General features: G+C 42.0%; 1 protein-coding gene across 2 annotated transcripts in view; it reads left to right on the top strand.

Moving 5' to 3' along the window:
- Positions 1-10,095, top strand: part of SLC24A2 (solute carrier family 24 member 2) — a 258,027-nt gene extending 247,932 nt beyond the window's left edge. For both annotated transcript variants that reach the window (XM_045840394.1, XM_045840395.1), the window contains one exon: positions 785-10,095. In XM_045840394.1, the coding sequence (XP_045696350.1) occupies positions 785-1,034 (250 nt within the window). In that variant the 3' untranslated portion in view covers positions 1,035-10,095. The remainder of the gene's footprint in view (positions 1-784) is intronic.
- The last annotated feature ends 13,428 nt before the right edge of the window (positions 10,096-23,523 follow it).

Here is a 23,523-nt window from a genome sequence, read left to right on the forward strand (position 1 = left end):
GGAGTCCTTGCCAACTCTCATGGTGTACCTGGCTAGCCTTCCTGATGTCTTTCAGAGTCACCATTCTGGTTAGGAAACAAAAGAAGTTATCACATTTTAAAATTCAAGTGCAAAGAGAGAGAACAGGCATAAAAATATATAGAATACATAATAGAGTTTTTTTTAAATCACATCACAAATGTCAGATACTGTCTTCCTCAAATGATCTTTTAGAAAGATCACTTTTTAGTGAAAATATTGTCCCATCTTTTCCAACATAAACACCAGGCAGCTATATGTGTTGGCCCCCACCATCAGCATTTATTTTCACTTGCTTTTTAAGTTGTTAATTAAGTCATTGCTATTCTCTCTCTCCATTTCATAAAGTAATTTTGCCATTTTCATTCCTGATTTCTATATCTTTTCTCCATTTATCTTCTCCTTCTCTCACCCAAATCCCCTAGTTCACCTCTTTAGGTGTGAGAGTGATATTTTCATCTCAACAAGAAAAGAAATAAAAATTGTTTCAAATCTAATTCAGAAATCACCTGCCACAGTCATATCTTTGATTTTATTAAAACTGAAGAACAAATTCTCTCCATTCTAATTTGGTCAGTAACAGATAAATGTTTTTAAAGTTCACCCGACTTCCTTATGTGATTTCCTAGGCCAGACATGCCCCAGGCAGAGTGAGCCAAACAAGACACCCTTTTCCGATTATAGATTCCAAGAAGCTGATGTTTCGTCATAGGCCTCCTTCAGCACGCCTGCCGCTTGCCTGCCAACCCTCTTTTCTCCCTCACAGGCTCCCACTGCCCTGGCTCCTGTACACCATCATTCAGAGGTTCCAGCCCGTAGCGGTCAGCAGCAACGGCCTCTTCTGTGCCATCGTCCTCCTCTTCATCATGCTGCTCTTCGTCATCCTCTCCATCGCCCTCTGCAAATGGCGGATGAACAAAGTGCTGGGCTTCATCATGTTCGGCCTCTACTTCGTGTTCCTTGTGATCAGCGTCCTCCTGGAAGACAGAATTCTTGTGTGCCCGGTCTCCATCTAGCATGAAAAGCCATATCTTGATGATCGCTCCCTGCTCTGGGTTCTAGGCTCCTTGACATCTTGAGGAGAGGCAGCTGGCACACAGCGCCAGGCATGTGGAGTGTCCGTCCTTGGCGGACGTGAGGAGGGGTGGACTCCCAATGGGCCTGCTCACTTCACAGGTTGCATCCACCCTGGCCCACTGGAATGGCTCCGCTCAAGAGACAGGGAACTGTCCATCTGAGGTGTCTCACCACTCACCACTGACAGGTATTCCTTGAGGGTTGGAGGTACATTTGTTGTAATGAAGCAAACAATACAGAGGCTGTGTATATACATATGAAGTATACATATTATACATAGTTGCACATGAACACCCCCTGCCTGTTCCTGTACTATACCCCTCCTTCCATGTCTATAGAGTAATACAGACCTGTATACAAATACAAAGAAAGAAACATCATATATATAAAATTATATATATAAAAATACAAATGCATCTTTTCAGGGATAGCTCTAGCATATTTATAATACCTATTTGAAGAGGGGCATCAAGCTTCTGCCTGAGCTTTACCTCTTAAGTGCAAGAGGTAAACTAATGGAATCATTGCTGTGACCTTCAGCCTACCTTGGACTTACTGGGATCCTGCCTGGTAAGGTGGGTGTTTTAGGGAAATAGGTTTGGGGAGAGAGGGCTGAGTGGAGAGGGTCTGTAGGGCCCTGAGCTGAGCCCTCTGAAACATTTCCACATGCCAAACAGGGAAGACTCTCTGCCCATCCCCACTGGGGTACACTCACCAAACCCCTAGGGTTACTTGGGATAGACAGAGGTAAAACCCAGACTGGGTCGATACTGGTTTGGGGGCAAAAGGAAGGTAACCAGGGTTAGGTTTATTTGGGGTTTTTATGAATGTATATATTGCCCCAGCATGCAAGTAGAAACTGTGACTGCAAACCAAATTAGCACTCTTCTAGGACAGCGAGACTATGTAAACTGAACCAATATTGTTCCAATGCATGTCTCATTATCATCAACAGAAGGGAGGCAAGTTTAGCTGTGATTGTCATTTAGACGTATTTTGATGCCAAGGGCTCACATATAATCAAAATGCTGCCAAAAGAGCCTGGACATATAACAAGAAACTCCATTCAGTAGAGACGCTTAGTGAGACTTGCCACCTAATGGGAATGTTAACAGCATAGTTCTTCAAAGCATCTTCCAGTGTGGTCATAAGGGGCTTCAGTGTCTGAAGAAATCATTATCCTTAAATAGAACTAAACTGACTCCAATCAATACTGCATGAGCTGAGGCAGCTTTGAGATGTTTGGAAAGGCATTTGTACACCAGGAAGGTTTCTGAGTCCTATGTCTAGTGATGCCAAGACCAGGGTGTAGTTAAAGTTCATGCAACAACCTTGTCTCTCCTGCCATCAGGAACCCATCTGGGACTCTTTCTAGCTTACACAGTACACTGAAAACTATACTCAACAGCTTCTTCACGATAGCTTCAAGCCAGTCACTCCAAGGTTTTTATTTTCTGACTTTACTCAGCCTTCATGGGATATTTTCATTCCATTCATTCAGTGCCCCCAGGTTCTGTTTGATTGACACCTGTTTGATTTCTTAGATCTATGTGAATAGAAAATAAAACCAGCATGGGAAAAAAACAGACAAACTAAGCTGATGAAAAAAATACATAGTCTTTTATTGCCCCAAGTTACGCTTTCCCTAAAATTAGTTGAAAAAGTAGAGGATGGCTCATTGTTCGGTACTCATCCTATGTCAAAGTTGGCACACACCACATATGGGGATCTATACCATGTGTGTTCTTGTCACTGGTTTATTGTGTCACTGACGCTGCTATGACTGTCAAGAGCACATACCCCCTAACAGAGGGAGACAGGATGTAGGACTCACAGCTGAGAAAAAGAGGAAGGGACACCTGACAGCCCCAGATCAAGCTCATTATTTCTTCCACAAAACCTCAGCTCACTCCACAGAGCATGACAGTAATAGTCAGTGCCCATATTGCTCTTCACCCACAAGAAAAAAGCACTTCTCAGTGGAAGCCCACTGGGGAAGGAGGAAGTCAAAGTGGCACCCCCAGGAGGCTGGTTTGCAAGCAAGTCTCTCCAACTTTGCAGTCTGGTGTTCAGTTGTGTGAGAGAAACTGGCATCTCATTCAGGAAGGGCAAAATTTTATATTGAGGCAAGAATTTGTGCCAGTTCATTGGAGTGAAGGAGAACGAATAAGTGAACTTTCAGTTGAAAATTCTGCTTGTTTTTGCTGTGCATGAGTTGGAGGGGAGCAGAGTTGGTTATTGCATGAATATATATTATTGACTGGTTTGTTATTTGAAAGAAGGTTTGAATAGGTGACTTGGACTCCACTACAGACAGACTGTGAAACCAAAAAGGACGAGGGAGGTCTGGTGTAGCCCCATTCTTCCTCCAGCTCTTCCTGATGTGCCCCTTGCCTCCTCACTTCTTCCCATTAATTCCCAGATCACAGCAGAAACTCATCCAAGCAGCCATGGAGCTTTTTGCTTGCCTGAGAACTCCATTTCATAGGGCATATTGTGGTCATTACCAAAAATTTGTACTTGAGAAGACAATATTTCAAGGCCCAGTTCCCACCTCATTGATGTACGCTAAGCGTGACATGAGGTCCAACTGCAGTGTCCCCCGCCGGCTGGCACACAGGCACCTTCTCCCTCCCATTGCTTGCCCTCACTGTCTCCACACTATGTGTCTGTGAGACCATGTGTTGGGCTAGGATAAATCCAGAGAGAAGTGTCTAGGATACAATAGTAGATCTTTAAAAGCATTAAGATCATTAACAAAAAAAAAACTTTCCACATCGTAGTTTCTTTCCTAAGCAGCTCATTTCTAGTGTCCTTTCTGCATGCCTGTGTGTGTGTGTGTGTGTGTGTGTGTATAGCTTTACACCAGATCTATATGTACCTACACAAAATTACCTATATCATCACCCTCTGACCCAATCACATTCAGGACTCAAAAGCAGGAAGCATCAAGATTGCCTTAGTGAAGGAAAAGGAGTCGTGCTCACCAACAACCAAAAGGAACATTCCTCCCTGGCCTCGTAGGGTTTGTTGTGTGCACATGCACTTACCAACATTCATGTATGTACCCACTTCATATATTTTCCCACCCTGTGAATATAGATTTACAGCCTTACAGAAATGGCCATATCCCTAATGCTAGATAGAGAAGTAAAAAATACACAACAGTAAAGTATAGGAGGAAAAATTTGGACTGCAGATAATCTCTTCCCTTCCCTGGAGCAGGGTATAAAATATTATCAAAAATTCAAGAGCCAACTTCTTACTGCTCAATCTAAAATAAATAAGCTGCACCCAACTGGTTCCATTTACCCATGGTGAACCAAGCAGGTCTTGCTTGCTGTCACTTCCCCTGTTGCCCTAGGCAGCCTCAGGACAGGGGAATGACCAAACAGCACCTTTTCAGTTGCATCTGGAATGCCCGTGCTGCATGCAGCTGCCCTCTGAACCTGCTTAGCTTCTGAAGAACTGGAGCTGCAGGTCAAAGGTATTTATGCACCCTTCCAGGCAGGACAGAGCAGGAAAGCACAGTACATGTGCAGGGAATAAGAGGTAGGGTTGTTTATCAATTTGTCAGATGCAGGAGGATATCCTAAAGCCTTTTCACAGATTATGAAAAGAGTCAGGGACTGTTCTATATTCAGGAAAAAATGTTTTGTAAGGCTTCTAACAGGTATCACTTCACAAGGGCCATTATTATTTACTTTCTAGGGAAGACAGGAATCAGGTGGTTTGGAGCCTCTTCAGCAAAACACAGCTGTCTCGCTGATGAGGCATTTGATAATATTAATGTACATACATTCCTAGGCAGGGAGGGGGTTGGCAAACTATCCACCATTGCACACAGCCCTTAAACTGTCTCTTCTGTAACAGAGAGATAGGAGATGAGGTCTGAAGGGAAGCCCTCCTCCCACACCAGCTTCACAGAAAACTGACCAAGGAAATGACAATAGACCTGCTGGTCAGGCAGACAGTGAGGGGAAATAGGACCTCTGTTAAGTGTTCTGCTGAAGTTACTACCTTGGAATATCTGACATGGTTCTGATGACCTAAAAGACAAGCATTTCAAAAAAACTTCAGTATGCCTTCTTCCTTGTATCTACACACACACACACACACACACACAAGATTATGAGGATGCCATACTTCCTTGCCCCTGGGCAGATTGTTACTCTGTTAATTAAGTGGCCATATTATAAAAGGCAGCTCTGTTCTAAAAGAAATAAAGGGAAAACATTCTCAGGGTGATTTCTGGAGAAATCAACGATTCCTGAAAGCTCATTGTAGAAGCTAATGCTTCTTGCTCCTTCTTGCTAAGCCAGATCTCACATAACCACCTGGCTTAATATTTTCAAGAGACACACCCTCAACTCTAATAGCTTCCTCAACTATATTGTCTTCAATCAGGGCTTGTCATTAAGAGAGAGTTCATGGGAGAAAGAATAAGGAAAGGAAAGAAAGGAGAAATTATTTCCTTTTACTGGGATTCCCAAGAAAGCCAGTGTCACAATGATATAGATCCCCAAGTTTAAAATAATTTACAAAATAGTTTTAAATAATTACAAAATTCATACTTTTATTTAACGAGTTAGAAAAGACTGGTTAAAAAAACTATCTTAACTATGTTCAAACATGTAAGAGAATGCACCACATCCAATTATCTAAACTGAAGCACTTTCACTGAACTTTGTATGTAGGTCTATGTCCCAGATAAAAAAAATTTTTCCCTTCTCAAGAAGGCCTTGGGAAAGATAGATAATGTGCCCCTGGTTCACTGTCTATTTGGCTTTAGCTTCTTGCCTCGGTATCTTTCTGTTTCTTTTTCAATCTCACAGCTTCACATTATTTGAAATGTAGAGCAGACAAGAAAAGCAATAAAGGTTACACTCATAGCCAGCTAAACTTCACTATTTAGCGTTATGTCATCACAGTATTTCTTTCACTTCACTGGGCTGTGGCAAATGGAGAATTTGGGCATCTGTAGAAGTCACATGCACACCTGTGTTTGCTATGAAAGTGACTCATGCTTTCCACTGAGACCCCCTTAATGTGTGCCCTGTCATTCTACATGCCTTCCTACACGTAGGGCATTGGTTTTGCTCAGCACCACCTGCATTCCATCGTGGTCTTTAACCCAACCAGTGACAATTTTCTTTCAAGAGAGAAAGAGCTAGGCAGGACAAACCAGTCCACAAGTTGGCCAGTTTTTTAGGGACAAAAATGACCCTGTCGTTATGACTGGATAGACAACTATGTTCAAACATGTAAGAGACTGTGCAGCATCAAATTATCTAAACCGAAGTACTTCCACTAAATGATTGACGAGCAGACTGGAGCACTGTAAGTAATTTTTAAAAAACAGATAAATATCTAAGTCTGATAGAGAGTCATGGGATTTGCATGGAGTTTGCTAAAGGTTTGATTCTGCTAAGGTTGTGCAACTGATTGCCATAATCTAAAGGAGAACCCTTTGGTGGGAGAGGGGCCCTAGCACAGATGTTCCTGCTGTAACATGGTTCTTTCCACTACTAACACTAACAACCATCAGCATCAAAAAGGTCTCCTTCTGGGTGAAACCAAGCCCTTCATGTTGATGACTTAACCAATTTTTTTTTCTTTTTGGCAGAAAAGAACTGCATCTGGGCACTCTTTCCTGTTTACCCTGACGCAGTTAGGAGTCACCACTGTGTGACTCTTTATTCATCAAAAGTATCTTTAGATTTTTATTTCTGTGTCATTTTTTCTTAACCTTCTTAATAATTTTTACAGTTTCTACTAAGCCTTTTTAAATGCTTTATGTCGCTCTTAAATTATGGAACCCTATCGCTAATCATGACACAAGTATAACATCCTGAACACGGCTGAACTACAGCCTCAAACCTAACACTGCTCCCTGTGCCTGCACCCCTCTGCTGCCCTTACCTTTTAGAAAGTCACCCTTCATTGCTAATTCACGCTAATCTTGCATTCCCTATGATTCCTGTATCTTTCTTCAAAGGCATTTGGATGAAACCAGTGCCTTTCTCAGTTGGCCCCAATGCATTTAAATAGGTCTTACCTACTATGAAGCACTTGGCTTTATAAAATCTCAGCCTGTTTATTTCTAACCCCACACCGAATTTTCAAGTCCATGTTGGACCCAGTGATTACTCCTCTTCAAGGTTCTCACCACCAACATCCCCCGTTTACTTGCACTTGGCCAGTTTAATGAGCGTTTCTCCATCTCATGAATGTGAATATTCAAAAATGCTAGACTACTGCCCCTGGCATCTTATATTTTGTGTAATTGACTAGTTCTTGGAGGGTGGGAGAATCACTCCTAATTGCTACTAAACTGAACAGAATTCACAGTCATGAGACAGCAGAGTTGCAGAAATACCCTAGGTGCACCAACAGGCATTTATCTGCCGGTGAAAAGTATGAATGCTGGGTGCAGCGTTATCATAAGGCCCTGGGGAGATCAAGCTCACAAAGTACTCAGAATGGGGGAGGCACCCCTGGAGATCCTTCAGAAACTCTGGACCTGCACTCACCTGCCTTGATTTACCAAAGGGAATTTGTATTTTTACTTTAAATAGGAAACAGGGGAAATGGTTGGACCTCGTCTTATTGCTCAATATTGCAGTGCATTTACTTCCTTGTGTGAAAGATTGGATGGGAATTGTGATGTTGTTGATTGATGTCCTGGCCCAAGAAAGTGGGCTGTAGTTCACCAAAAGGATGGGAATTTGCTCCTGCATTCTCACACACTACGTTGCCTGTTCCTTTATAAGGAATCTGTATGTAAGTAGCAAAGGCCTTGAGACTGACAGTGTTCTAAAACACTCACCTAACCAAAAGAGAATATTTTTAAAATCATGTCACACACACAAAAAGAATGAATGAAGTCTGGATCCTGAATAAAGTTGTTCTAAGGAAAAAATTACATGCATGAATTAAGAGTAGATAATTCCTTGACATTTAATTAAACAAATCTTCAATTCTTATCATCAGGATAAAACTGAAGGACAATGGATGCCTTTTTGTTTTTTTTAATTTTTAATGTTGCACTTTATAGTAATTCATAACAGACAATTGTCTTAATTAAAGCCATAAAATACCAATAATGCACATATTCAGGGCTTCTGAACATAGCCAGTCAATAAGCAGTCCATGAGTCATTCCTGTTTTGTATTGTTTGTTGTAAAATGGAAGTTTATCTGTTCTATTTTTTACTGCATTAAATTATTGTCCTAGACAATCTTAACCTACATAAATTTTAGATGTGCAGTTTAACAAAACTCTGAAGATCAAAGAAATTGTTTCACAAAAGCATTCTTCATTTTCAAAATAGCTTGTTACACAGATCCTTTAGCTAGCAAGTTTTGATACTATATTGAAAATCTCCCTTTTTTAAAATGATAGATTTATTGCTTTTCAGAAATCCATTTGTTATGTAAAGTAAGGTCTATCCACAGGGACAGTGAAATGGATAATTAGCAATATATGCCTGGGAAATTTATTTCAGTTTTTATACAAATACAGGATGATTCTAAGAAGCTCCCTTATAAAAATGGCAAAAAGAGAGACACAACCTACCAATAATGTTTTATGCCTAAATTTTAAAAACCTTCCATGGGAAGGTAGATAAAACTGCAGACTTCATAATGCATTGGGGATTTTTCCCTTTCTGCTAAAATACACGATTTCTGACCTAGTATGATGTATACACAGATGCCCGCGCAACTAAAAATTCTGGTGTCTCCCTTTATCACGACTGTTCATTTAATTTGAGTGAAAGTTTAAAAAATGACTAAAGGCCAAGTAATAGCTTAGAAATATTCACCGCAACTGGGTAACTGAATTACTGATTTAGCATAAATGCATATATTAAATTGGATGACCCCAAAAATTTTCTGCATAAATGTCCATCTGCCCTAAAGAAAGAGTGCCTGGACCCGGAGCCAATGCTGTTCCTCTTAGGGCTGTTTGTGGTCTGAAGAGTTTCTCCACAGGGCGAGACACCCTTTGTGGAAGTGGGAGCCTCTGTTGATATATTGCCCTGTCGAACCCTGCGTAGAAGTCCATACTTGTGCCCTACGGCCAGCCTGGATGTTTCCAGCTTGAGTTTGAAAAACTTCAAAAGCAACAGGCTCAACTCAAAGCAATGTGCATCCTCAAAGAGCCATCAAAACTAAGAGCAAAAGCTGCCTTCCTGGTATCATGAAGTTGCTGCTAGCACTAAAAATAAATAAATTGAACTTGTGTTGTTTGCACATTTTTAAAACTGACATGTTGACATTGACCTCCACATAGACATTTGCCCTAAAACATCTCAACTGTTTTTTGGGTAAGTTACACTAAAATTATCAGAAAGCCATTTTTGTAAAGGATCTTTTTAGGGATAGATGTCATCTTATGCTTCTCCAGTTTGCCTCCATTTTCAAGGGGCATTTGAGCCCCTGTCTTTATCCCTACAAAAATCCAGTTGATGAAATTCCAAATTATTTTTGTCATTTTATGTGTGTTTTGTTTATTATGAGCCATTTTCACTGGACAATGAGATGGATGGAAAGTTTGCGTCAGTTTATTCTCTGTGAATATGTCTGTACATAGACTGAATGCTATATTTATTTGTACAAAGGCTGTTTGGAATAACATGTTTCTGTCACATGGGCTTCGCTCTGATAAAGGGAATTTCTTTATAGTGTTCATGTTACACTTTCCACACCTTTGTCCTTCTACTACTGGTAATCAACTCATAGAATATCACTCTATGTAACTAAGTCTCCTCTGTGTGAAATAGAATAGTAATAAAATTGACTCTAAGAAAAGCATTGTTTTGGTTTTGGGATACTCCTTACCTTCAGCTAATCGGGACTCTCAGGAACTCCAGAACTGACATGTGGTCGTGGAAACTTCACTGGGAGAATTCAAAGGAACAAAGGGGCAGCAGGAGTTACCGTTAATTATACCTACCATTTATTGCATGCTTCTCATGTCACTTGAGCTTTTACATGTCTGAGGAAAACTTGTGCACTAAAAGGACTTGTCTAATAATTGGATTTTAATTAATTAAATATATTGAAATGATCAATTCAAAAACTGAGTGTTCCCTAAGCCTTTAAGTTCATTTTAGAAGTCTTGTTTTAAATCTAATACTTGCAGGCAAAAATGAAAATTCACAGCCACTTCTTCTTTGATTATACTCAATTCACTGATAAGTTTAAAAGATTAAATTCTAAGTAATTGGCCCTGGCTGGCGTAGCTCAGTGGATTGAGCTCAGGCTGCAAACCAAAGCATCACAGGTTCAATTCCCAGTCAGGGCACATGCCTAGGTTGCAGGCCACAGCCCCCCAGCAACCACACATTGATGTTTCTCTCTCTCTCTTTCTCCCTCCCTTTCCTCTCTAAAAATAAAATAAATAAAATCTTTTTTAAAAAGTCTAAGTAATTAACCAAATTTATAAATTATATTCTCCCAGGCACTTTTGAAATTTTACAGATTTAACATACCTAATACTCCCAACCACACCAAAAGCCGGACAGAGTTACAAACAAAAACAAACAAACAAAAAATCTTCCTATGCACTTAAGCAATTCCTATTAACCTGTCAAACTTAAATGAATAATAGTAAACCAGGTAATCTTAAATACTTAAATATCATTTACAAACTTAAAAGTTTACTACACCTTTAAAGTTAGTATTGAGTCTAATATAAATTACACATTTTAAATTGTAATCAGATTATCTGATAAACTAGATTTATTTCAAACACCTTAAACTACAAATACATACAATATATCCCAGTGATTATAAAACATAACTGAACCACATCAAAGTATTAATACTATGAATTTGATTTACTTCATTATCTCAATATTTCTATACCTTCCTGGGCTTTTAAAAGTCACTCAACCTAATGAGCAGATTTGCCATCTCTGACAGGATACAATGACTGAGCCTGTGTCACAACACATTAGTTAACATGGGACATGGTCCCTGCAGACTACTACCAAGATGGTTCTGCTGGAGCCAAAAGGAATCATGTAGTGCTCAGGCTTTAAGTCCAATCTAGCTTGTGTCCATGGAGGGCCTCACCCTCACTAAACTTGTGCCTTGCAGCTGGAGTTTCTTGCAATCCAAAGGGCATCGTTACCGTTATTTTTTTTTTAATTAAGGGACAAAAACTGGGGCGGGGGGGGAGGAATGTGAAGAGGGAGGTGAAGAGGGAGGAGTGGGTGGGCTGGGATGGGAGTAAAGGACAGAAAACTGTACTTGAACAATGATTAAAATAAAATTAGAAAAGAAAAAAAGATCTCTTTCAAAGTTTTGTCTCCTTGTTTGAGTAGGTAAATTCTGTAGCCCCACTGGGTTAGGGCCCGTTGTTCTATGCCATGGAGTATGCAACTAATCTCTCCATTGCTTGATTGGATTCTTCATTCTGTTTATAATTTTCTTGTCTGTTCTGACCACAGTTCTAAACATTTTATTAACAGCTAAGGTTCTACTCTAATGCTAAATGCTTTGCATGCATCATTTCATTTAGTCTTCACTAAACTCATTGAGTGGAATACCATTATTAGTCCACATTTCACAAATAGAAATATGAGACCCAAAGTGGTTAAGTAACATGCCCAAGGTCACGCAGTGTCAGAATTTTAAATTAAACCTGAGCCTTTCTGTTACCCAAACTTGTGGGCATATAGTCAAGTTTAAGAAAAGTTTGAAATCCATACTCATCTCCCTTCCTTCCAAAATGAACCCTAGTTCTCAAAGAAAAGTATTTATGAACTACTTTATATTTAGGAAAAATGTATTCTAAGACCATGCATTCAACCCAATGATGGTTAAAAACTCTGGGGTTTGCCCCTAATGGTATTTTCAATGTTTGAGACTGTCAACATTTTCATCAGAATGATATTAATGCTTATTTCAGGCAATATTCATTAGCTTGATTAAAATCCCTATCAACTATGTATAAAGAACATTATTTCTTCTTTAATTTATTGGAATTTTCATGAAAACATTGTTTTCTGTGTAAATTTTAAAATAGGAACTCAATTCATCAACTAAGTTTTTTTATAGTCATATTAAAATATTTACCAATCAGTTGTTATTGGGAATCTTTTCCATTATTTTTACTAAGTCCAGTTTTTACTACAATTTTACAGACCTGTACTTCAGCAAGAAAATTTAAGTTTTCCATCAATATTTCATTCACAACTCTATAGCAGATTTCACTCTTCAGAACTTATATTGCAACAAAAGAACAAAAAACAAAACAAAACAAAACAAAAACACCCACAGTACACCCAGGAATTGCTATATTTTTCCAGAATGCCTTCACCTTCTTTGGAGGACTGATATTCAAGTTTGACCACAATGCAGATTCACGGCGTGATAACATCTGGTTTTGTAGAGCGCAGCAGTCCTGATTGGGTGTTTTTTTTCCTACCCACCATCTTTTAGAATTACATTTTCTAAACTTGTTTTTCTATAGTCTCATCTTAAAGTTGTGCATCACTAAAATCATAAAATCATGAGAACTATATACTTAACAACCAAAAAAACCTATTGTAGTATGCATTTGATTGACTTATAAAATATCAAGAGAGAATATTTTACATGAGTGATTTTTATTACCTTTTATCATGATACAATTTGTAAAAATAAAAATAAACTACAAAAGAAAAACATTCATACAACTATTTGTATTAGCAAAATGGCCTACAAATATCTGTATAACTAATGGTTTTTTAAAAAAATACTCTACTTGTCACAAATGACAAGATACTGGGGCACAAATGCATTGACAGTTTCCAAATGTACAGAAATCTTGATATAAAGTATGCTATTATCAGAGTTCAGGGCTGTTGGAAAGATTGACTTTGGTCCACCTCTTTCTATGCAGCTGTGTGCAAGTTCCTCAATGGCTCTGAATCAGCAGTTCCTTGTCTATAAAATAATGCTATTGTATTACTACCCCACCATGGGTTGTTGGAAAGAGTAAGTGAATTATAACTCCATAAAGTACCTGGCTCATAGTAGGTTTTAGTATATGTTAGTTCCCTCCTACCCACCTTATGTGATCTTGAACAAGTTCTATAAGCTCTCTAAGACTGAGAAAACCTCTTAAATCACTTCCTTTTGGTATATTTGAACACTTTCTAAGAATAATGATACAAGAATCATAATTGTTGGTCTCAGTATTCTAATAGACACACCTGCCTAGGATGCTACTGACCTCAGTCCCCCACCTATCTTCATCTAGCAATGTACCTAGTGACCTGGGATCTAAAAGCCTAGCCTGGTTAGTAACAACATACCAGAAAGGACTCCATGTGAGCCTAGGTGTCAGGCTCATCCAAGGCACAACAAATTCTGGGGTGCACAAAAGCCCCCAGGATTCCCACATCTTTTTGAGGCATTGATGATCTATACCTATAAATAACATACTGAAGAACTACATTTTCCCTTGGTCAATCTTGCCTCTAGGGCCAGCTCACATATTAAACACATTCTGTATATTTCTACAGGGACAGACCTAAGGCATTGCAAAACCCAGAGTTGGCAAACAGGTGGTAAATTATGCCACTTTAGCTCCCTCAACCTGGAAGACATCAACAATCAATCACAGCACCATTTCCCTATACTTTTTCAGCCTTGCATTCCAGGAATCTATTACTGATCAGTCCCATTGGAATGCAAGAGAAATCTAATTGTCACATTCTAGCCTAACCTATAAATGAGGAAAATCAGGACTAATTAAGCAGCATTACTTTCCTGAAGTCACACTAAGCAGTAGAACTGGTCATTAGGGGCTGGTTTTTGTTTTGTGTATAGTCTTTGCTGCAATAGCCAAAATGCTCCTGAGGGGTTTTCCATGTTGCCAAGGGTGTTTTGCATATCCAGCCATGATGCACAAGGTAGCAGGGTTGAGGGTTTACTACTAAAGAACTATAATAAACCCTCTCATCTAAAAGGTGTCAGTCACATGTGCCATGCTCATGGATTGGAATAATTAACATCATCAAAATGTCCATACTACCCAAAGCAATTTATAGATTCAGTGAAATCTCTGTTAAAGTACCAATGACATATTTCACAGATATAGAAAAAACATTTCAGAAATTTATATGGAACCATAAATGACCCTGAATAGTTGCAGCAATTTTGAGAAAGAAGAACAAAGTAGGAGGGATCACAATACCTATCAAACTGCATTACAAGTCCACTATAATTAAAAGAGCATGGTACTGGCATAAGAACAGACACATTGACCAATGGAACAGAACAGAGAGCCCAGAAATAAACCCAAGTCTCTAGATCAATTAATATTTGACAAAGGGGAAGAAGCATAAAATGGAGTAAAAATAGCCTCTTCGACAACTGGTGTTGGGAGATCTGGACAGCTACGTGCAAAAAAAAAAAAAAATGAAACTCAAGCACCAACTTACACCATACAGAAAAATGAATTAAAGGTAGATAAAAGACTTAGATATAAGTCATGATACCATAAAACTCACAGAAGAAAACATCGGCCGGAAAATCTCAGACATTCCATGCAGCAGTATCTTCACTGATGTATCCCCTAAAGCAAGGGACATGAAAGAATAAACAAATGAGACCTCATGAAATTAAAAAGCTTCTACATGGCCAGAGAAAACAGCACTAAAGTGAAAAGAGAACCAACTATATGGAAAAACATATTTGCCAATGATACCTCAGACAAGGGTTTAATCTCCAAAATATATAAAGAACTCACACAACTCCACTCCAGGAATACAAAAAAAAAAATTAAAAAATAGGCTAAAGACTTGAACAGACACTTCTCCAAGGAGGACATACAGAGGGCCCAGAGTCATATTAAAAGATGCTCAGCATCACTAGCTATCAGAGAGATGCAAATTAAAACCACAATGAGATACCATCTCACACCAGTGAGAATGGCCATCATAAACAAATCAACAAACAAGTGTTGGAGAGGATGTGGGGAAAAGGGAACCCTAATGCACTGCTGGTGGGAATGCAGACTGGTGCAACCACTGTGGAAAACAGTAAGGAATTTCCTCAGAAAACTAAAAATGGAACTGCCTTTTGACCCAGCAATTTCACTGCTGGGACTATACCCTAAAAATCCTGAAACACCAATTCAAAAGATCCTATGCACCCCAATGTTCATAGCAGTACAATTTACAATAGCCAAGTACTGGAAGCAATCTAGGTGCCCATCAGTAAATGAATGGATCAAAAAACTATGGTACATTTACACAATGGAATTCTATGCAGCAGAGAGAAAGAAGGAACTCCCACCCTTTGCAACAGCATGGATGGAACTGGAGAGCATTATGCTAAGTGAGATAAGCCAGGTGGTGAGGGACAAATACTATATGATTTCACCCTTAACAGGAAACTAATCAACAACAACAAAAAAAAGCAAGCAAAATATAACCAGAGACATTGAAATTAAGAACAATCTGACAGTAACAAGAGGGGAGGGGTGAGGGAGGAAGGATTTTCAGGAACAACTATGAAGGACACATGGACAAAACCAAGAGGGGCGGTGATGGAAGCAAGGGAGGGAGATGGGTTTGGCTGGGGTGGGGGGGACATGGGGGTAAATTCAGACAACTGTAATTGAACAAAAATAAAATAATTTTTAAAAAAAGAAAAGAAAAGGCTTCAGTCATTATTTACATTATAGCCAGACAGTGAATAATTAGCTTCAAATTTGTGAGAATTGTGTAGGAAAAAAGAAAGGTCTTTGCTGCTCAGATTTACTAATGGAATTTTGATAAATGATAACAATCACTTCAGGGGGGAAAAAATAGAGTTATGCCCAAATTTGGTCACAAACCGTGGGAAGCTATGCATACTATTTGCTGCCAGCAGCTAATGACCTGAGTCCTTGAGATAGAATCAGGTCAGGGAAGGGTGTAAACATTCTCACTTTCCTGTCTCCTCTCTGGGTTCTGTCAAATGTGCAATCAATTCCAGTAGCAAGCCACCGGATATCAGGGGAAAAGAAAAAAATTGTTTTCCACAAGGAAAGTAATGCTGTTCATTCTGTGTCCTGATTCAGGGATAGCCTTTGGAGAGCCTGGAAGGTGTGGAAAGACCCTGTCTCCACTATCCCCAAATTCCCAGTCATTCAAGACTATTGCCAGAATTTCATCTAGTTCTCCAGCTAAGTGAGTCTCGACCAAAAGGCTGCTCCTGAAGGGCATGTCAGAAACACTTGGGGGGCTTTCTCAAACTACATGTGCAAAACCACCCCAGCTCCAAGAGCCCCACCAGCCTTGTGGGAGGAGTGCTCTCCCAGGTGAGGGCCACAGAGAGCCCTATAGTGTAAGAAGTGCCCCATAACGGGCAGTAGTGTTAGGTGGAAAAAGACTGAGAATCCTATTTAGACAAAGGCTCCGATCCCTGTGAAAATTATAACTGGCTCTAGGAGCAGTCCATGACTTTTGGTTTCTCCACATGACCAGGAAGAGTCCCTTGTATTTATTTAACGATAGGTGTTCAGGACCTGCACTGTGCCAAAAACAGGCACTAGCACAGGGACCCGAGGAAAGTAAGTTCACAGAGCATTCGTGATGTGCAGAGCACCCTGTGTTCACAGAGCATTCGTGGTGTGCAGAGGAAGACACGTATGTGACGAATGTGCAGGGCTTGTGCTAGAACAAGCAGCTTAGAGGGTGGTTAAGAAACCAGGCTGCCTGGGTTTGGGCCCCGGCTTAGGAACTGGGTGACTTACATTTCTCTGTGCCTCACTTTCCCCACCCATAACCCTGGGAGAGTTGTTATGTGTGGGTTGAATCTGCTAATATTGATTTGGAACACCCCTACAACAGCACCTATCTTATAGTCAACAACATACCCGTCTGATAAATAAATGCTGTAAACAGGTGTCTCCATGCCGTTGGGGCCCAGGGCAGAGCCCAATGAGGCTCCATTGGAGGGTTCAAGAAAAGCTTCAGACAAAAGACCAGCCCAAGGCTGAGGCTGAAGGATGAGAAGTCTAACAACAAGAAACATTTGTACCAAGTGACAGATGGAAGAAAAGGTAGCATTTTGGGGAAACAATGTTCAGTGTGGCTGGAAAGGTAGGGGCTGCTGGGCAATAGACAGAAAGAAGCCTTAAAAGTGTGGAGGGCCTTGTCCTACCCGGAGCATCCTGGACTCTCACACACTACCAAAGGTTCTTATCAAGCCCTCTGCACGTACTGAAAAGAAATAGTGTCTTACATTTATTCCCAAATGATGAGTGGGGATATATTTAGAAGAAACTCGATGAACTAGGAGTTGATCGTTGCTGAGGCTGGGTGATGAATATGCAGGCATACCTCCATTTATTGTGCTGCACAGGTGGTGTGTTTTTACAAATTTAAGGCAAGACCCACCACCAACAAAACTCACTTTATTGTGATATTCACTTAACATTAGCCTGAAACCAAACCAGAAATATCTCTGAGGTATGCCTGTATAGGGATTCATTACACTATTCTGTTTCTCTGTGATTCACATATTCATTATAAACAATTATCTTGAAAGGGTGGCTGGGAGAAAGCGCCAAGACACTGTCAGTCATGTGTGCCTCCATATGAAAGCAGGAGGGTTTTGATGGGAATGAAAGGGGTCAAGGGTGCTCCAGGTGGGAGGGGCCAGAAAAGTAAAACTGAGGAGAGAAAAGGTAGTCAACAGGGAGGCAGGGCTGCCCCAGCTTCCTTCCCTTCCTCCATGGCTCTGCCTCAGGACTGCTCTGGGCCCATGTCAGCCTCCTGGATGATGGATTTTTTTCTGAGATGAGCTGTTGTCTGAGGTCTTGGATCTAAGATGAGCTGCACTGTGTCATAGCCTCAAGAACAAAGAGCTCACTCCAGGACCCTAGGTCATGGACAGGAGTAGGGTTACAGCATCATGATCCAAATGGCCTAGACTCCTGAAACCCCTGCAGAGTGTCATCCAGGGGTTCAGAGATGAGTCCAGCCTCTGTGAGCTCCAGGAGTGGGGGTGATCAGGAGTCACTGACCATCCAGCAGGGACTGCCAGTTTCACAGACAGAAACAGTTTCTGCAGGGAACCTGAAGGACTTGTGTAAGTGAGGGAAACCGGGAGAGTGAGCATGCTCAGGAAAGAAAGCTCTGGGGTGAAGTCCTCCAAAAAACTGTGACTTCTGGGAATGTGCAGGCCAGGCCACAGCGTGTTTCTCAAAAGAAGGGAAAGTATTCATGCTCTAATGCAGCATCAAATCCAATGGCTCTGAACTCTTCCACAAGGGAGTGAAAGCCAGTGATGCTGAACTGCTCTAGCAGGGGTTAAGCTGGGAATTCTGCCTACACCTCCTCCTATTTCCACCTGGGAACGGGGTGGGGGCGCGAATGGTTGTTGAGCTGCCCACCTAGAACCATCTTGCCTTCTCTGAGCTTTACCTAACCCTCTCCCCTTTGTTGGACGGGGGCAGGGGGAATTTTAATGGGACAGCTACTTTGGGTCTGCTGTAGTTTGGCAGGAACTAGTTTAATGACAAGAGACTGACTCAGATTCTTTCTGGGATGGAGCATTTTGGGGGACAAAAAAGCAAGAAAAGAAATGTGGGCTCTGAGCCTCCCAGCCTGCCGCCTCCGGCTGCAGTCGCTGTGGAGGGCGGGGCACTGTTCCCACCCCTCAGCGAGCGTGGTGCTAGCGGGCTCCAGCAGACAGAGCTGCTGCAGCCAGGCCTCCCTCCTGGCCATCAGTTGTCAGGGCAGCAGGGGCACTTTGGGTGACCGCCAAAGGAGAAGGGCACGGTGGAAGAGGGAGGGAGGGAATCGAGAGGCCAGGCTGCCTACCGCCTGGCACATTTAAAATGCAACCAGGAAGTTCTTGGTGCTGCTGTCCTCTACCGCGGGGGAACCCAATCCCCAGGCCACCGATTGGTAGGGGTCCCTGGGCCTGTTAACGGAGTCGCACAACAGGAGGTGAGCAGTGGGCAAGCAAGCTAACTGGTCCCTGGTGCCAAAAAGTTTGGGGACCACTGCTCTACAGGGAAACTGACAGTCTAGGAAGAGGGCCCCACCAAGAGTCTGACGGTGGGCTCTCGGATTCCTATGGATAGCCTGGAAGTAACAAAAGGGAGACACAGAGACCAGGAGGCCCCTGGCAGAGATGGAGCTCTCTTAAGGCAAACCTGGTAGCCTGTAAGTTCTTAAGTATTCTCACCTAAAAAGGAGCAGTACTGACCACCCTCCCCCCAACTCAGGGGAATCTGAAAGTGTGTGCAAATGGTTTGGGGTTGTGCCAAGACTCTGGGGGCAGCACCTGGCATTTAGTGGGCAAGGCTCAGTGATGCCAAAGGGCCTTCAAGGTGTGGGGGAGTCCTGCACAGAAAAGAATCATTCCACTCAAAGTGCCATAAGCCCTCCCAGTGAAAAACACTGATGAGACCTTGCCTTTGCTGGGGTTCCTCCAGGCTGCTGTTTCTCAAACCCAGGGGCTCCAGGACTCCTGCACATGTGTCCCACAATGTCCACAGAACCCAGGTGAGAAACATCTACCTCAAAGAGTAAATGTTGCAAGTTCTGGAAATCATTTGATGATAATACAATTGTCAATACAAATGCAAAAAGCAGGCACTAAAATCACATACTGCAGTTGGTTTGAGATGATCCAGAACAAGTGTCTATTCATCTTTTTTAATTTTAAGAGTGGAATCACACAATTGTTACTCATACCCTTAAGAACGTGTGTGTGGCCCTCCTCAGTGTAGCCCAGCTACAGACATATCTAAATAATATCTAAATCATACAGACAATTTATTTAATCCTTGCCAGTAAAAGTGTTCCGGCTCCAAAACTCTAGTGCAGCTGCCCAACACCTGGGAACTCAAATGAACATTCTCAGAAACCCCAGAGAGGGCCCAGCAATCTGTGTTTTAACAAGCCTTCCAGGTGATTCTGATGCTCATTAAATTTGAGAGCCACTGAGCTATATAAGCATTCATTTGAAACGTATATGCCTTATTTCAGTAACAAGAGTTACCGACTATGACACACCCACTTGTGGCAGGCAGTGACTGAGTGCACAGAGGACTGAGAGACAGGCAGTCAAGACAGTCTGTGCAGAGGAAACCCAGCCTGTCCCTTCCCCAGAAGGTCCATCAGTCCACCAGAGCATCGCAGTCAGAATCTCCGCACACCACAAGTCCCCCTAGTCCACCACTGAGGGAAGGGTGATTCTCTTCGCTCCTGGCCAGACTCAGAGCCCAGGCCAAGTTCCCACTGATGCAGGTGATCTAGGAGTCAAGAGAAAGGAGTTACAATGTGGGTGAGCATTTATGCCAGGCACTCTCAGAAGGACCTTCCCTGTTAACCCTCACAACTACCCTGTCACCCCGAGAGCATTACCCCATTAACTGATGTCACAGCTGAGCCTTTGGGGAAGTCAGATGACTTGCGGAAAGTCATTCAGCTACTTAGGAGAAATGAGATTTAAACCCAGGCCCCTAAACTCAGCAAACCATGCCTTTCTAAATTCTCCTGAGCCACATCCCTGCTGCCTAACAGAATGTCCTGTGATGATGGAAGTGTCCTCGGTCAGGAGCCACTGGCCACACGTGGCTGTTGAGCACTTGAAATGTGGATGGTGCAACTGAGGAAGTAAATCTTTGCTTTATTCACTTATTTTAAATTTTAAAAAGCACACGTGGTTAGTGGCTGGTCTGTCGCATAGTGGAGGATCATACAGTTTTGTCTAAAAACACTGTGAGAGGGGAAACCTTCACCCAGTATAATCCTTAGGGGGGAAACCCCACAAGAGTGTTGGTGCAACTGGTGGTGATTATCACTCACTCATTAATCTTTTCTTAATGGAAATGGTGACAGGTTCTTAACAGTGTCTGTGTTTAGGAAATACAATTAATCCACAGACGTGGTTAGTCAGATTTAAAGAGGCCTGCCTTCTCCAGATGCTGGCAGCCAGCAGGAGCCAGGGATGGCAGCTGTGAGGTGCCCTCTGTTCCCAGCAAATGAACTGAATGAAGACAGTAAAGGCAAACAGAACCAGTTCAATGGTTCATCTTTCTTCACTTGACAGATTTTAGAGACACCCTGTCTTATTTCTTCTAATCACTGTTCTAAATGCTAAGAGGACATAGTCAAGTTTATCCTCTTCATGGAGTTTGACAGTAGCAGGGGGTATGGCCATTACTTAGTGCTGGGCAAAGCAGTCTTCCAAGACGGCAGGCTAGAGCAGCCAACCTTCTGCAAAGAGTAGATCAGAGGGTGTGTCACCTGGTTAATACATATACAGTTGGCATCCGTCACTCGGCTACCCAGTGCCCTCCTAATGGGAATCCCAGCCCAACATGCCGTGTAACAGATTCCAGAATCAGTGAAAGATTACCAATTAAGGGACCAATTAAATAAGACTTTGTCTTCTCTTATCAGCAAATAAGATCCACTATACAGTTCTACTCCAGATCTTATTATTTGCCATTTGAACTAAAATTCTGGGCCCTTTATAATGGAAAAAAGCAACTCAGCAACAGGCAGGGTGGAGAAACACCTCATTGGGGTACAGTGCAAAGCCAGGGCCACAGTCAGACCCTGAGCCAGCAAAAAGGTGGTGGAGAAGCAGAGCACTTAAATGGGAGTGGAGGCCTTCAGACGAACAACAAAGCAACCAGGAGGACTGGAAGAAATTCTGAAGTTAGATATTAGGGCAGCGTAGAGCAATGTAAAAGGATGAAAGAAATAATATCAAGGAAGGAAGAAAGATAAAAGGCTGCGCAAAATAAGAACAAGGTTTTCTTCCCAGAACATGGACCACAAAGCCAGCCCGTGCTCAGCCTGGTACCTTTGCACGCATAGAGCCACCTTGGAAGTCAGGGCCTGTCATGTGCTTGCTGGGCCCCTGCTATATCACCATTCTCCCTGCTAATGCCATTACCGTGGGTCAGATTCCGTGGTGACTATTTCTGGGCCCTTAAAATATCAATCAGTTTGAAATTATTGTGCTATATAGTGAGTGTTCTAAGCCGGTGCCTCTCAAGCTCTCGTGTGCATAGAAATCACCTGTATGATTTGTGAACATGTGTTAAAGTTGGAATTGCTATTTTAGTAGGTCAGGAATGAGGCCTGAGATTCTACATTTCTAACCCATTCCCAAGAAGGCCAACATGCTGGTCCTCGGACCGCACTTGAAGTAACAAGCTTTTATTTTTCCTATTGGTCACAAGCTAGTGCAGTTGGTTGAGAATCATACCAGGAAAGTCAGGGACATCAATTTGATCTCCATCAGTGAAGTCACTCTCTGCAGAGTGAACCTGCAGCTCCAGCTGGTTATCATGGGTCTTTGTTACACATGCACAGAGGACCAGAGGAGGTACAATGGGAAGGAACCCGAGTGCCCATCTGGAGGCCAGCGTACCACACCTGGAGAGCTACGGGGAGCCCACTTCAGCAGCCCTGACTCTGTGCTCTTTCCCTCTTCAACATCCTGTAAGCTTTTCTCTGTGAATGTCAATTTTGGAATCACTCTTTGACAAAATCACTCAGAAGATGGATTGTAAACGAGGCACCTCTCTCACACTGACTGGGTGTTCTCAAGTGGCTGCCTCCAGAGCTATTTTGAGAAGGACTCTGCTGAAATACTGTCATAATGGATTGGTGATGCCCACAGTGAGAGGGAGATGGGGAATGTGGCAGTGTAGCCAGCACAGAGAGGTCTGTCCCGGCTCCTCTCATGAACCCAGAAGAGAGAGAGGCTGGCAGGCAATGGCAGGTGACTCCCCACATGGCTCAGAGCACGCTCAGCATGAAGCATCTGGGGAAGTCGTCCACATGCTGCCTCCTTCTGCACCCTGTCCGGGGCTAAAGAACCAGCCTCAGGAAGACCTCATCCCAGGGCACTTCCATCAGAAAGCGGTGCAAAGAATGTTCTTAGGGGGATCCTCTTTTTTCACAACCAGACTGGCTGCCTCACAAGAGAGCGTGCCCCAAGGGACTTTTTGTAAACTGAACACTGCAGACACTACTTTTCTTTTGTTTTTTCAGAAAAATTAACAATTTTTAAAGAATCAGAAGAGTTGGGGTTTCATTCCATCTCTGCCACTTTAGAGAAGACACTTCAGTTTATCTATAAAATGGAGAAGTTTAACTAAATGGCCTCAAATTCTAGAGGAAATTCAGATTGTGTGCTCATCCACAAATCACAGCTGCTATCACTCTCATGTGCAGCGACTTGGATTTATAGAGAGGCATTTCAGTCCTTGTTAGTCTGTTACTACTGTTAATATCTGAAGGTCTCCATAAGTTTAGTCCATTTGAGCAAATTAGGTTGGCAAAGAGTTGGCTCTGTCTGACTGATAAGGAAAGATAACATGTGAAGGTCCTATTCACTTTTATCATTTTTTTATTCTCACATAAGGACATTCTTTCATTGCTTTGAGAGAAAGAAGGAGAGA

The sequence above is a fragment of the Phyllostomus hastatus genome, unplaced genomic scaffold (assembly GCF_019186645.2).
Source record: "Phyllostomus hastatus isolate PE091 unplaced genomic scaffold, TTU_PhHast_1.1 phas_contig_34, whole genome shotgun sequence".
NCBI classification, from domain to species: domain Eukaryota; kingdom Metazoa; phylum Chordata; class Mammalia; order Chiroptera; family Phyllostomidae; genus Phyllostomus; species Phyllostomus hastatus.